Genomic DNA, 14,323 nt, shown 5'->3' on the forward strand with positions numbered 1-14,323 from the left:
ACAGCAAGTTGCTCAGTTCTTGATTGCATTGCCTGCAGTGTGGTGGATGTAAGTTTAATTGAAGCATTCAAGAGAGCATTGGATAATTATTACATATGAATAACGTGCAGAGTTAAGGGAAAGCTATGACGCTCATTTCAAGAGACAGGAACAGGCACAGTTGGCCAAATGGTGATTTCTTGAACGATGACTGTTGTGATTTGTTGTTCTGAAGTATTTAAAATAAGTGAATCATTTGTAACTTCTTAAATTTTTTAATAATTCCTGAAAATAAACAATTTGCATTTTTATAGTACTTTTCATGACCATAGATGTGTCAAAGCACTTCACAGTCAATAGAGTACTTTTGAAGCACAGTAACAGTTGTAACATGTTCCAAGCATTGTAATAATCTAAATCTCAGAATTCTTCCAGTCCAGATTGGTTACAACTTTCTTCCGTTCTCTCCCTCCACCCCACCCCCTTAGAGAGCCTCAAGGGATCATAGCTTGCTGCAACCCCGTTCCTCCATTGGTTCGCCATCAAATCAATGAACTGCACCTCCTGATCCAGCAGGCACGCGAAATGCCTCTTCTCAAGGTAATGGCCTGATTTTTTTAAACTCCATCCCATGCATGCAATACAATGTTTTGATGAAGAATTGATGATAGGTACCAGACAGAAGTTATTAGAACCCGTACCTGAAGTTCCTAAATATATGAATCAATCCTGAAATGTGTCAGGGAATCACTGACAAGTGTTCGTATTGGATTTGTCAACATCTGATTTCCAGCCTAGTTTGTCTTGCATGTATGCATAGAAGGCCCATTATTTGTCTTGTTTATCGAATGTGACATTATTTTGATTACAGCAAAGCTTGAAATGATTACCCAGTTCTAAAATACGTAATGGCTATTTTGTCATGTTGTGTGATGGGGTGTGATAGATCTTTTGGTTTATTTGTATCAAGGTTATAAAAGCATGCAAAGGGTTTTCAATCATACTTTCAACAACACCAAGTGTAAATCTTCTTTGCATCCTACAGGTTGTGAATTGGATCTAGATTAGTTGAGAAACAAAACTGAAAAATACTGGAAATGTCTATTTGTATTAAAATTTGGTTTTGTGCTCTTCTGAAGTGAAGAATAAAATCTGGGCTGATACATGAGCAGAGGAGAGAAAGCAAACAGACACAGAATACAAGTGGATTGATTAGTGGATGATCTGACATATCATTTGAGGTCACTTTTAGAGGCACTGAAGATTTCAGGGTCTAATAAGCATTCAGTAAGATGCCATATAAAAGACAAAGGCCATGCAAGTAGTTATTAGTGGAGGTCTAAGGGAAATAGCAAAGATGGAAAGCAGAACACCTGAAGATCAGGTTTGGACTTAGTGTTATGGGGAAATTCATACAAAAGTTCTGACAAAGTAGAGTGGAAATCTCCAAGAAAAGACTGGAATAAAGAGAAACTGAAGCCACTGTTGTTGGTACACAATTTGGTAATGGATCTCCCTCTCCATAACCCTTTGCCCCTTTTGAATTGTGTATTTGGCATTGCCTCTAAAGATGACTTTGAATGCTTCATTATTTTGTAAATTAAAAACCGAGGTTAATACATTTTTAATCTAAGGAATGAGAGATTTTGGGGACCAGGCAGCATAGTGAAGTTGTTCCACATTCAGCTGGGACTGTACTGAATGGTGAAGCAGGCTCAAGGTCTAATTCTGCTTCTGTTTCTGTTTTTTATCTTCCTATCCTGTCTGCTAATAACTATGGTAAGCTATCCCACTTTGCCTTTCTCAACCATTCTGAACCCTTTTATATATTTGGTCATACTATTCTCCTCCAACACCTTTACTCATTCATCCAGTTGGGTGGGGTTGTCCTCAAGTGTTTGCTACCCTGTCTACCAGTCATAACTACTGAATCACGAACAATGGCTTCTGTTCCTGCTAATAATTTGTTACACATGCAACCCCCCAAGAATTTATTTTTGATTACCTTCTATTTCTCATCATTATTCTTCTCCTCATAAACATTATCTGAGGATACAATACCAGGTTTCATCAGTAGATTGACTCTGACTCTGTCCAATTCTACATCACCACCACACGACTGCCTCCAACTTATTGTGGAGCTTGTTTGACATTCAGTACTGGCTGAACAAAAAAAATTCAATATCTTGGGATAATCAAAAACAACATCTGTTTTTACCACAACTGCATTAATTTGGCATCAACCATCATATATCTCCCTGGTCACTTTCTGAATTTGATCAAGACTTTTACAAACCTGGCTTCTGATTTGAGCTTCCAAACCAATATCTGTTCCATCACCAAGTCTGTCTACTTCCATCTTCAGTGAATCACCCAGCCTGACACTGAAACCTCATTTCCCATTGATGATTTTATTTATTATCTATTCTAGTACTCATGATCGTCAGTCCTAGCATTCTGTGATGGTACTGTGCCTTTAAGAGGGATTTGTTCTGAGCTGTTTCTTCTGCGAAGAATTTTTGCCAGTGGTGACAAAATGTCTGTTTCAGAAGCATTGGGTAAACAGCTTTGAGCTCTTCGAGTGCTTTTTCTTAAACATTAGACATAAGAAAAATGAGTGGGTGGAGTCTGGCTTACACAGACCTGGCATTTTAGTTTTGATGTTGGGGTTGGAAGTTAATAGCTGTAGCAGAAAGGGCTTTATCTAAAAGTTAGAGTTCTTTCTCTGCTGCTGGGTTGCTTTTTACAGGACTCTTTCTCCTGGACTGGAGATAACTGATTTTCTCACATGCAGCTTTGCTGAGTTTGCCTTTGTCAACAATATGTTTGAGATGCAGCTTTATTGGACACTTGATCATTAGTAGTTTAATAATGTATTATTTTGTTAATTGTTTCGATAGAGTTAAAGTTATGCCAAATCTATTTTATTTTCATAAAACTGTATTGTATGAATGAAGTGTGTTTTGCTTAAAGCCTAGTAGTTTGACCAATTGAGTCACATCTGGAACACCACCCCTTACACTTTCCTGTAAATAAGATAAGGGTAGGGGCTAGGCTATCTCCTTGATTATATTTTGAGGGAGTCTGGTCTGGTCTGTAACAATCCTCTGCGAACCTGTGCTCGTTCCAATCTCTCCCATGTCTTAATTTGCTGTTAGCCTCAGTTGCCCATCATTCCTGTGTTTGCTGACCTATATTGTCTTCTAGTTAAGTTGCTCCTTGATTTAAAAATTACCTTCCTTGATTGTAATGCCTTCAGGGCATCACTCCTCCCAATCTCTTCTTAATGTCCTCTGGCTCATGTGGTCTTTATGGCCACCAGCTCTGGCCTTTTGGCATTTGGTGGCCATGCCCTCCATTATCAACTTCCTAACTCCCTTTGTCTATCCCCTTCTTCAAGAAATTTCTTAAAGTTACCCCTCTTATTATAGAATTTAGTGACCTGTCAGTGTCACATCTTCTAACTAATAGCAATAGCTCACTATTAAATTTAACATAAACCCACCTGAAACTGCTTCCAACAAAAGTGTATGTATATCCGGGTTTGCTGCAAACCTCATGCTTTTGTTCATAGGAATGATAGTTTCAGTTTATTAGCGTTGCATATTGTTGCATTAATTATTAAGTGTATTTTTTATTTCTCTCACCTCGCTCACTTTTTCTTTACATTTGGCATGTATCTGAAGCACTGTAATACATTTATAGGTCAATGTTCTTTTAATAGATCTCTCTAAAATGATGGAAACTCCATGATTTAGAGTGTGAAAAAAAATCCTCCTACTCGCTAATGCTTTTTTCTCCTCTAGACAGAATCAGCACCACTGCAGCAGAAGAGAAGAACTTTGCTAAAGGCAGATGTAAGTATTTGACCCATTTTGATCTAGTTTTTGGTTAACATTTTGAGTTCATCATAACAATGTACTGTTTTTGTGTGTGTGTGTGTGTGTGTGTGTGTGTGTGTATATAGCCTGCTACTTTCTATTTAAGGAGCTACTATTATTTGTTGCCTAAGATGAAAAATGGTTGTCTTTACTTGAGGTATCTTTAGTCATTTCTATAAAATTTAATCTAATAAGTAATGGGCTGCTTGATAATAAATCAATGTTTATTCATGATAAGCAGGGAGATATTACCATAATTTCATTTCTTGCAGAAAACTGAGAACCTGCTCTTTGGACCTCATGATAGTTCCCACTTGTCAGGCAATGTGCACTTTGTTCATGGCTCAGGTAGGTAAAGGGTTGTAGCTTTTATATTTGACCATTTCAGAGCTGCTTCTGGGCACTGTAGATTCAGTTCACCAGTAGTGTCTCCCCAGTCCTCATCCACTTTGATTTGTCACTCTTCCTCTGTGATTCTGCGCTCTGGGTGAAATCTCTCTCCCCTCTCTGCTGTCCAATTCTTCTTGACATTTGACTTTGGTACTTGTTCCAGTTTTAGTGACAACAGCTGGATAACTTGCTACAATGAATTTTGTACTTAAACAAAAAAACCCTTGCAAATCAATTCTGCATGGATAAGTCCATTTCTTAAAGTGGTACATTTCTCAAAAAAAATCTTTTTTTTTCCTGAGTCTCTCAGACCTATATGTTAAAGAATTTGAGGTACTTTGCACACTTATTGATAGAATTAAATCACTTCTGTTCTGGCCATTTCTGAAAGACCATTTTATTGGTGTTTTGAAGTAATTTAGGAGAACAACAGGGTGAATTCACCGAGTTGTGACCACTTTGGAAATGATGTTGTGCAAAAATGGCCTTTCAGCCAAAGAGCCTGAGAGGCAGAGCGTATTGGAGCAAAGAGGAGCTTTTATGGCACAGACTGTAACTCCCAGATATGCTTGTTAACATTTATCATGTGACATTAACATCTTCAAAACCAAGGTATTATTAGTTTTCAAAGGATTTATACTTAAATTGGTAATGACTGTAATGAATTCCAGAAAGGTCCTGTGTTATTTGACTAGCCCAAAGTAAATAAGAGTTGAGAAGCTAATTTCGGTTTTTTTTCCCTTTTGTTATACCATTTCAGTGCCAAGAATTTTAGGAATGTCCTTTGAACGGACTTGTTTTTTTTTCCCGGTGACACATTGATTAAGTGTATTTACATAATAACATTTATTTAAACATTTTAATCTTTGTCAAAAACATATAGTGACTGTTTTACATGGGTTTGTAAAGAAATTTTGACTAGATTTCACCCATAGATCATTTAATAATACTCTCCTCTCTTGATTTAGAAGTTTGTGGATTCAAATCATGTTTCAGGAATTGAGCATAAGAATCTAGACTATCATATTAATCCATACCTGATGGAGTTTTTTGGGGGGTCTTTTGGATGTGATGTTAAACTGAGGCCAAGTCTGCTGTCTTAAAGTGAACATAAATCATCCCACGACAGAAGTACAGGCGAGTTAATCACGGTGTTTTGATAATACTTCTCCTTCGATCAACACAATTCAAAACATTACCTGATCATTAACAATTTACTGCTTGAGAGATCTTGCCATATGCAAATTTGTTGCTGTATTTTCCTACGTTGCAATAATTAGTATACTTCAAAAGTATTTCATTGGCTGTAAAGCAATTTAAAACTCCATGATGTTATGGAAAAAGCTATGCAAATAAAAATCTTTCAGTCTATAATATTTGTATACCAATTACAGAGCACAATAGGTTATTTGACTGAATTTTAAATGTAAATGTTAATGAATAACCAGAGGAAATTATGGGCCTCAATTGAAAAAAGAATCAATATATAGGTTCAGAACAGTCCACTTATTTTGACCCCAAATAAGTTGACATCCTGCGTTTGTCAACCACGCAATGAAGACCTGATCTGTTTCTCACTTCACCATTGTAATTTACACTGTGATCTTGTCATCAACATGGGGGGGTAACTTGATGAGTTGATGAGCAGTTTTTGTTTAACTCTCGTGTCTTTTATTTGAAACCACACACATATTTGACATCTGTGGTGTTTAATGTTTTACATTTTAGAAAACCAATCTTCAACTGCAGGCTGCAGTTGGTCTTAAGAAAGCTAGAAAGTGACCCTCCTCAATTAGTCTTTCAAAAAGATTAGATGCCCAGGGCTACTGACATTTTGTCCCATGTCGATTTAGGTTGGGTACAATGTGTTTTGATTATTGCTGTTGCGGAAGTTAAGAAAATGTCCTGCTTAATTCGGGTGAATTAGAATTACTTGAAGCAGTGAGTATCGTGAAGAAAGCCTAGGGTATGGAAAGGAGGAAACAACCAAAAATTACTGTGTGCAATTTTGTTTGAAGGTAATGATGGCAACTTTAATGGATTTTCACCTTTTGACGTAGCTGAAGATGGCGTCATCTTCTCAAAATCAGGTGTAAAATAATAACTTTGTGTGCCACACCTAATACTAGTGATGATGCTGAACCTTTTGTCCCACCAGTGCACAGTATTATGAAAGAAGTTACAAAAGTGGCAGCTATGGAAGCTGAATGTCCAATGCTACCAGCATAGAGGTGTTTAATAGATTAGACTGGGGGAGGGCAACCTTTTTACATTGGAAAGCCGTATTTTATTTAACCAAGATCCTATTCAATGGCAGTTTCCCATACTTCAATGGGATCCTTCTTAGCAAATAGAGACTTCAGAATATTATCTTCTGAGAGTTCAATCAATTCTATCTGTAAGACATCAGGTGCTTTGGAAACAAAAACCAGGTGTGGTTGAAAAGCTAGTTTCAGTGTGAGATCATTTTTCTCAAAATCTGCAAACCTTTCGTAGACCAGCTGTGTATTCTTTCAGGTCGCATTTGCTTGTATCCTGTTCATTAATTACTTTTACCAGTTCAGAAAAGTGTTCAGCTGTGAGTTTGGAGGACGATCAGCTTTTCAGAAATTCCTGAATTTTTAGTCACACCTCACATAGATTTAGTTTTACCTTGCAAAAAAATTCAGATCGTTTTGCTCTGACATTATATCTCTCAAAAATGCAGCATTTCTGCAGGAATCCTCTTTTGACAATTCATATGGTTTATTCAATTCCTCAAAACATCTTGATTTGCTTTTGCAAAGATTAAAGGTTTTACAAGTATGTGTCCTTCTGACAGTCAGGTCACTTTAGAATGATATGCAGATCCACACTGAAAGTTTCATCGTCAAGCTGAAGCATGTTGTGAAATTGGCAATGCCATGATGCATTTGCTCAAATGTAGTTTACAATACCTATAAGTTTATTTAATGTTTCACTTAACCTCTGTTAAATCTACTGTTTTTTGATGCAAAAGACAATGAAAGGAAGTCAAAAATCCAGATCTTGCAATTCTTTTTGTAGTAACGTAACAAATCTTTCACGTTTTCCTTTCATGGAAGATGCACCATCTGTACGTGCACTTACTAAATTACATAAACTCAGTTGCGCTTCATGGCATTTTCCTTTGAAGACAGTGAAGATATCAATTCCATGTGTCCTCACCACAGGGGTACCCAAAGTCAGTAATTCCTTGTGGCAATGAAAATCTGTAGTTATAACATGAATGAAAAATAACAGCTGTGCTGAGTCAGTAATGTCAGTGGATTCATCCAAGGCAATTGAATAATAATGCCTTCGCTTTGGCATATTGTATGAAGTTGTTCTGTTACATTGAGGGTTAATTTATGTTGCCGATCAGTTATTGTCCCACCTGAAAGAGATGTTTGTACTTATTAGCCTTATCTGACTAAACATCCTACAACTTCAACAATGCATTCTTTAATGATTTCCCCATCGCTAAATGGCTTGCTACTACTTCCAAGTATACATGCAACTTTATAAGTTGCTTTCAGTGATGTCACTCCCTTGTCCTGACATCATTTAAATACTTGCTGCTTTTGATTTTTCATTTTCTTAAGTGCAGGCTTTCGGGGTTATCCCTCCAGTTAATCATATTTGTGGTCCTTGTGAGTTGCATAATGCTGATATGCATTGTATTTCTTCACTTGCAATTATGACGTTGCAGAGCAAACACATCATTCTGTCTTTCACAGCAACTAAGTAATACTGCAGTTCCCATTCTTCTTTGAATACTCTGCTCTCTTCTTTTAATGTTCTTTTCTTAGTTCTTGACATGACTGGGTTACGAGTAAAAATTTCAAAAATGGCATACAGATTTAAAAAGGTGACAATAGACAATAGGTGCAGGAGTAGGCCATTCGGCCCTTCGAGCCAGCACCACCATTCATTATGATCATGGCTGATCATCCACAATCAGTATCTTGTTCCTACCTTATCCCCATAACCCTTGATTCCACGATCTGTAAGAGCTCTATCCATCTCTTTCTTGAAAGTATCCAGAGACTTTGCCCTAGAAGGCAGTGGAGGCTGAGCATTCCATATATCCACCACTGTCTGGGTGAAGAAGATGGATTTAGTATTTTAGGACAGTTAGGCAGAAAGCTGCAGCAGTATCCTAAAAGGCTGCATGTGGCCTTAAGGCAGCAGGTTCCATTTTCACCATTTTCCATAGGCTACCAATTCAAACAAAAAACTATTCATATTACTGGGCCAGCCTTCTAGTCTTCTGGAGAAGGAACATTTGTCAAGAATGAAGCAATTGTCATTGAAAACTATTTTCAAAACTAACTATGATACTGGTGCTTACCATGGTTTGTACATACTGTATTGTACTGCTTGTATTTTGTTTTTAAAAATGTTAATTCGAGTGTGCTTGACCTGTCAAGAATAGACTGGGACAGCTGAGGTCAAATAGCTGATTATGAACTTCAAATTAAAACGAGTTTTAACATTTTTCAATTCTAGCTTTTGCTTTTTGTTTGCAAGGTACTTACTAATGAAGGAATATTGATAATACAGTTTATTATCATTGAGCATATAATGCAAATTAATGTGTTGCCCTGCCATGTGGCCCACCAACATCTTGGATTGGCCGTTTACATGGGTTCAAAAATGTCGCCATAAATGGTTAGCACCTGTTCTTTTTTAGCCTATATCAGTTTAAGAAGTTGGCACATATGCACAAGTAAAAGTGTTAGTAGCAAATGTTATATATCAGGTAAGATGAAGTTAGTTATTCACATGTTCAGGGCAGTGCTGTTGAACAAGTAGGATAATCGCTTTCAAGTATCGTCTAAATTTAATGTTGATAATTTTTTTATTGTTCCACAATAATGTGTTGCCTTGCTTATTCAGCAAGTCTATCACATTTCCTTTTGTAGTTTTGCTCCTTTTCAAACTTGGTACGGCACGGTGGCTCAGTGGTTAGCAGTGCTTCCTCACAGCACGAACAACCGGATTTGAATCCAGCCTCAGGCAGCTGTCTGTGTGGAGTTTGCACAATATCCCCATGTCTGCGTGGGTTTTCTCTGGGTGCTCCTGTTTCCTCCCAAAGTCAGAAGATATGCAGATTAGGTGGATTATCCATGTGAAAAGTAGGGTTACAGGGATAGGGTAAAGGGGTGGTTCTAGGCAGGATGCTCTTTGGGATGGACTTGATGGGCCAAATGACCTACTTTCATGCTGTAGGGATTCTGTGTTCCATAAAGTTATGTGAGCTTGAATTATTATTATGATTCATCATAAATTTCTTTATTGTTTCAATATTTGAATTAATCTCATTTAAATTGTCTGCACCAAGATACCAGGAAAGGGAGTTAAAGTAGGTTTGTTCTGCATATATATTATTTTATTCTTTGTAATTTTATGGTCTTGGTGTCACTTTGAGCTACGTAAATTGCACATCGCAGACTTCTATGGAACCCTAGTCAAATTTTAAAAAACCAACATAATTCAACAATTAGCACTTGACTCTTGGTTGAATAGTAAATTGGATCACATTTTGAAAATAATATGAAGTAATTGAATACTTATCCACTTGCTTAATTGCAAATGAAACTATGACATTTTGATATTATGGAAGTTGCTGTAGTATTTCAGGAGCACACCAAGATGGGAAATGCACCCTGGGCTTTGCAGCTTTCACATTGGTTTTACCTATGTTCTACAGTGCTAAAATGGTTGGGCATCTGAACTGTTCATGAACATTAACATGTTACTGACATTCAGAACCAGACTTGAGCGCTTGACTCTGGCTTGTGTTTTCCCAAGCACTGAGTATAGACAAGCAGCAGCAGTAAACCTGCACATGCTCCAACAATGCTTCCACCCATTCTGTCATTTTTTAAATTAAGATCTGTTTTCCTTTAAACGCAAACAACACTCTAAGGTAAAAGATGGTGGGATTTCTCCAAAGTAGCTCCAATATAAATCAATCAAATCAACTGTTCTTTTTGCTTTTAGTGTCACTGGTACAAACCAGTAAATTGTTCCCTGATTTGGAGGATGACCATATGAGCCTAACACTCACCTGTGCCAAAGCAGTAGTTACTATATTTGATGTAAGTGTTTCTGCTCTGATAAGTTTGATCTATTACTGGTGTGTACTGAAATGTAGTATAATGTGTTTGTGGTCCTTTTGAAAATTCTAGTTGCTGATTTTAAACTAGTTTATTTGTGGGGTTCAATGACCCTCAGCAAAGCTACTGAATAAGAGATGAGATTTTTTTCCCCAAATCCTGAGAAGTGAATTATATTAGCTGCTTTAACCATAAAACCAAACTTTATTTCAAAATACTAAGACAACTAGAACTGTGAACAGCTACAGAGATGGCAGACTCAAAAAAAGTCATTGTATCCGCAAAATCTTGACTGCCCAAGAGAATTTCTTCATATTTTTATACAAATTTCATTTCCAGACTTGTGAAGGGACTGCCTAATGCTGTTGTAATTTTATGGGCATCAGAGGTCCTCCTGTATCTCACTAAAAGGACCAATCACCTGAATAAATTCATGTTGTTGTCCAACATTCCAGGATGTAAATGGACCATCCTCAGGAAAAGGAGCCTCCCTTCCCCCCCGTCTCTCTCCTCCTCCCCCGCCCGTCTCTCTCCTCCGCCCCCCCCCTCAAGAAATTGCTAGTAGTTGCATAAAAATCACAGATGTACTCATCTGTTCTGTACATTAGAGATACATGGACCAACCAGGGTTAATTTAGAAATAGAAAGGTTAGCAGCACAGGAAAAAAAGTCCTTTGGCCCATTGGAACTACTTTGAAAAAATGGTTGGAAAAATTGTCAAAATCTTCCTTAAAATAAGCATATTGTTGTCAACCAGCCAATTATTCTAATCCCATTTCCCAGTGTTAGCCCATAGCCTTGTCTATTTTTCTTTACTTCGTTCAATCGAAAACAAGATGATGATGACATGCAATACCATGATATCACATCTCATTATCGCACGATCCCAGATTTGCTCTATTCTGATAATCAAAACAATGTTCATAACAATTACAGTGATAACTATTTAGGCAATAGGAGATATGTCAATTAAACGTTAATTTTTAAAAGTCTGTCCAAAATTTTCATCGTGTTTTACACTAATATAGTGTAGATTAACTGACTTTTCTCTCCCTCAGGATTCTCCTTTAACTGAAAAGGAACATGAAACATTGACAGCAGCGCAGCAGAAAGCGAGAGCTATTTTAGAATCATTTGAAAACCCTTTCAGAATGGTAAACTGGCCTCCTGGAATTTGTATATTCCAAAGTATTTATATATATTTTTATTTCATAAGCTGTGTAAAGAAGTGCTGAATAGGAACAATTCATTAGAACTCCCATTTTCCTCTTCAGGTTTTAGCACACTTTGCTCCATAGGACACTCATTGCTAGATGTGAAATTTGTAGTCCAAGTCTAGCAAGGATGTTAATATCTGTTCTAGTCTAATATTCCCAAAAACAGTGCCAAGTAAGTGCTGCGATAACAAGGTGTAGAGCTCGATGAACACAACTGGCCAAGCAGCATCAGAGAAGTTGGAAAGCTGATGTTTTGGGTCCGGACCCTTCTTTAAAAATGGCAGAGGGGAAGGTAATTCTGAAATAAATAGAGAGGTGGGGGGGAGGCAGATGGAAGATGGATAAAGGAGTAGATAGGTGGAGAGAAGGCGGACAGGTCAAAGAGGTGGGGAATGGAGCCAGTAAAGGTTATGTGTAGGTGGGGGTTGGTCAGTCCAGGGAAGATGGCCAGGTCAAGGAGGCAGGGATAAGGCTGGTAGGTGTTCTCCTTGGAGATGAGAAGGGATTTGATAGAGCCTTTCAGAATTATGACACCTCTGGACTGTGTAAATAGGGAAAAACTGTTCCCTGTGGCAGAGGGATCCAGAACCAGAGTAAGCTGATTTAAGGTGATTAGCAAAAGAAGTGTGTGTGCCATCGAAACATTTTTTTCTATCTCAAATGCACTATCTGCAAATGTGGAGCAGCCTCTGCCACATGAGGGTTTTGAAGCAGAATTGATTGATTACAGTATCTGAAGAGAGAAAATCTGCAGGGCTACAGAAATTGAGGGATCGTTAAGTGACTTGCTTCCCTACAAAGATAGCGCAGACATGATGGTCAAGATGGCCTTTTTCAGAGATGACTTTTTTCCCTTTTTCTTGCAGTATTTACCTTCCAAGGACAGTAATGTGTACATCTCACAAGCAGCAAAGTTTGACCCTTCCACCAAGATCTATGAAGTAAGTACCACTGGCAACTAAAGGCTCATTAATATTTAAATGATTGAACTCACATTGAATTGCTGCCAAGTTTATATATACAGAAGCATAGTCAAAATGCAGAGTTTGTGAGATCTGACTAATGCACATGCACCACATAGCTAACTTTTGGAAACATTGAAATGGATTATCTCTGCTGGATTAAGTTTTAAAATGTCACAACAGTTTCAAAAGCTGTGGGAAATAAGTTTCCTTTCTGACCCAAAACATGTTTGCATTTTGGGACCTGCACACCAGAAAACTGTGGTTACATTACAGCCTGAAAGCATCAGTAGCTGGACATAGGTGTTTGGACCTGCAAATCAAATAGATCATCCTCTTTGTTGCTGGGAAGTGGTTCTTATTTCACATTGACCCTATTAGATGTTGAGTAAATACACTGCACATGGAAGTTAAGGAAAGTGAATATCAGTATTTACAGGGGACCTGGGAAAATGGGGGTCATCAGGAGTATGCCAGTATTTATAGAAGGTCCCCTCACAATGTGCCTTTATTTACAGGAAGCCCCTGGGAGTATTTCAGTACTTATAAGGAGTTCCCAGGGATTGTTTTATTATCTACGCATGATCCCAGGGAGTGTTTCAGTATTTACAGGGTGTCCCTAGGGTATGTGCTAGTATTTATGTGTGTATTTGTTTCTTATGTTGCCTAGAAAGATACTTAAATTTACAAAGGCCCTCTGGGATTATGCAGTTTCCTACAGGTTTCCCCTTGGAAGTATGCAGTTTTTTTTATAGCAGGTCCTCTTGGAGCATGCCAGTATTGTAGGAAATCCCAAATGTCCAATGGTGTTTTCTGTGGATCTTTCGAAGTGTGTTAGTACAATACAAGAGTCCTTTGAACTCAACAGTATTTGCAGTAGATCCACAACAAAAACGCCCAAGGTCCATGGAGTTCGGTGTTATTTTACAATGAATAAAACACTGACTGACCACTACTTTGGGGGCACAGCACAAAAGCTAATATCAATAATGCAACATTCCAGTCAGAGAATAATACTCAGCTTTTAAGGGTACTGATTTGCACAGGAAACTCAATGGCCAGCAGTGTAAATGCCCCTATCAGTGAAGCTGATTGAGGACCTTGAGTTCTTTCCCACTATGTATTTATTTGATCATTCTGTTGGTTACGACTAGCAAATTTGGAATTGGAGAAATGGGGGAATGTTCTGTATTGCATTAATTTGTAGCTTGTGACAATTAGTTGAGTTCTTCTGTGTTGCTGTATCATTGCCATACTCATAAGTGGCAATATAATGACAGCCCAATCATATAGTAATTGATAGTTTAAACAAAATTACCAGATCTGTTTGAAGATTTTGTTTGTTTTAAAATAGCAGGCACTGATGCTTCAGACTTGTAGTTTGGTGAAATGTGTACATCAAACAGTCCAGACTTTTTATTCTTGTGTAATTTCAGGTCAGCAACAGGTGGAAGTTGCTGAGTCAGGAACATCTACAGATAGAGGCCATCAAAAAGCAAGAACAAACCAAGGGAGCAAAGGACACACCGAAGCCTGAAGGTTGTCAGAAACAATCAATGTACACAATCAGCATCTATCAAAATTCTGAGACTGGCTTTCTTTTTATTTTTTGTTGTTCCTTTGACATTTGATCACAAAACTGAATCAACAGAATTAACCATAACAAAGTATTGAACTGCAGAGTTTGTGCATCATTTTTGTCCACAATTCACCACCTGGGTACATGAGCCTTTGGTTAGTTCCATCGATAGTATGCAAGAACAGGACTAGAT

General features: G+C 37.7%; 1 protein-coding gene across 1 annotated transcript in view; it reads left to right on the forward strand.

Annotated features, from left to right (window-relative positions):
* The window catches only part of exosc10 (exosome component 10), a 57,538-nt gene that overhangs the window by 29,067 nt on the left and 14,148 nt on the right, over window positions 1–14,323 (forward strand). Inside the window, exons 14-20 of the mRNA XM_048561400.2 lie at window positions 468–579; window positions 3,786–3,836; window positions 4,133–4,208; window positions 10,257–10,354; window positions 11,431–11,526; window positions 12,456–12,530; window positions 13,988–14,090. Coding sequence (XP_048417357.1) covers window positions 468–579; window positions 3,786–3,836; window positions 4,133–4,208; window positions 10,257–10,354; window positions 11,431–11,526; window positions 12,456–12,530; window positions 13,988–14,090 — 611 coding nt within the window. The remainder of the gene's footprint in view (window positions 1–467; window positions 580–3,785; window positions 3,837–4,132; window positions 4,209–10,256; window positions 10,355–11,430; window positions 11,527–12,455; window positions 12,531–13,987; window positions 14,091–14,323) is intronic.

The sequence above is a fragment of the Stegostoma tigrinum genome, chromosome 28, assembly GCF_030684315.1.
Source record: "Stegostoma tigrinum isolate sSteTig4 chromosome 28, sSteTig4.hap1, whole genome shotgun sequence".
Lineage (NCBI taxonomy): Eukaryota > Metazoa > Chordata > Chondrichthyes > Orectolobiformes > Stegostomatidae > Stegostoma > Stegostoma tigrinum.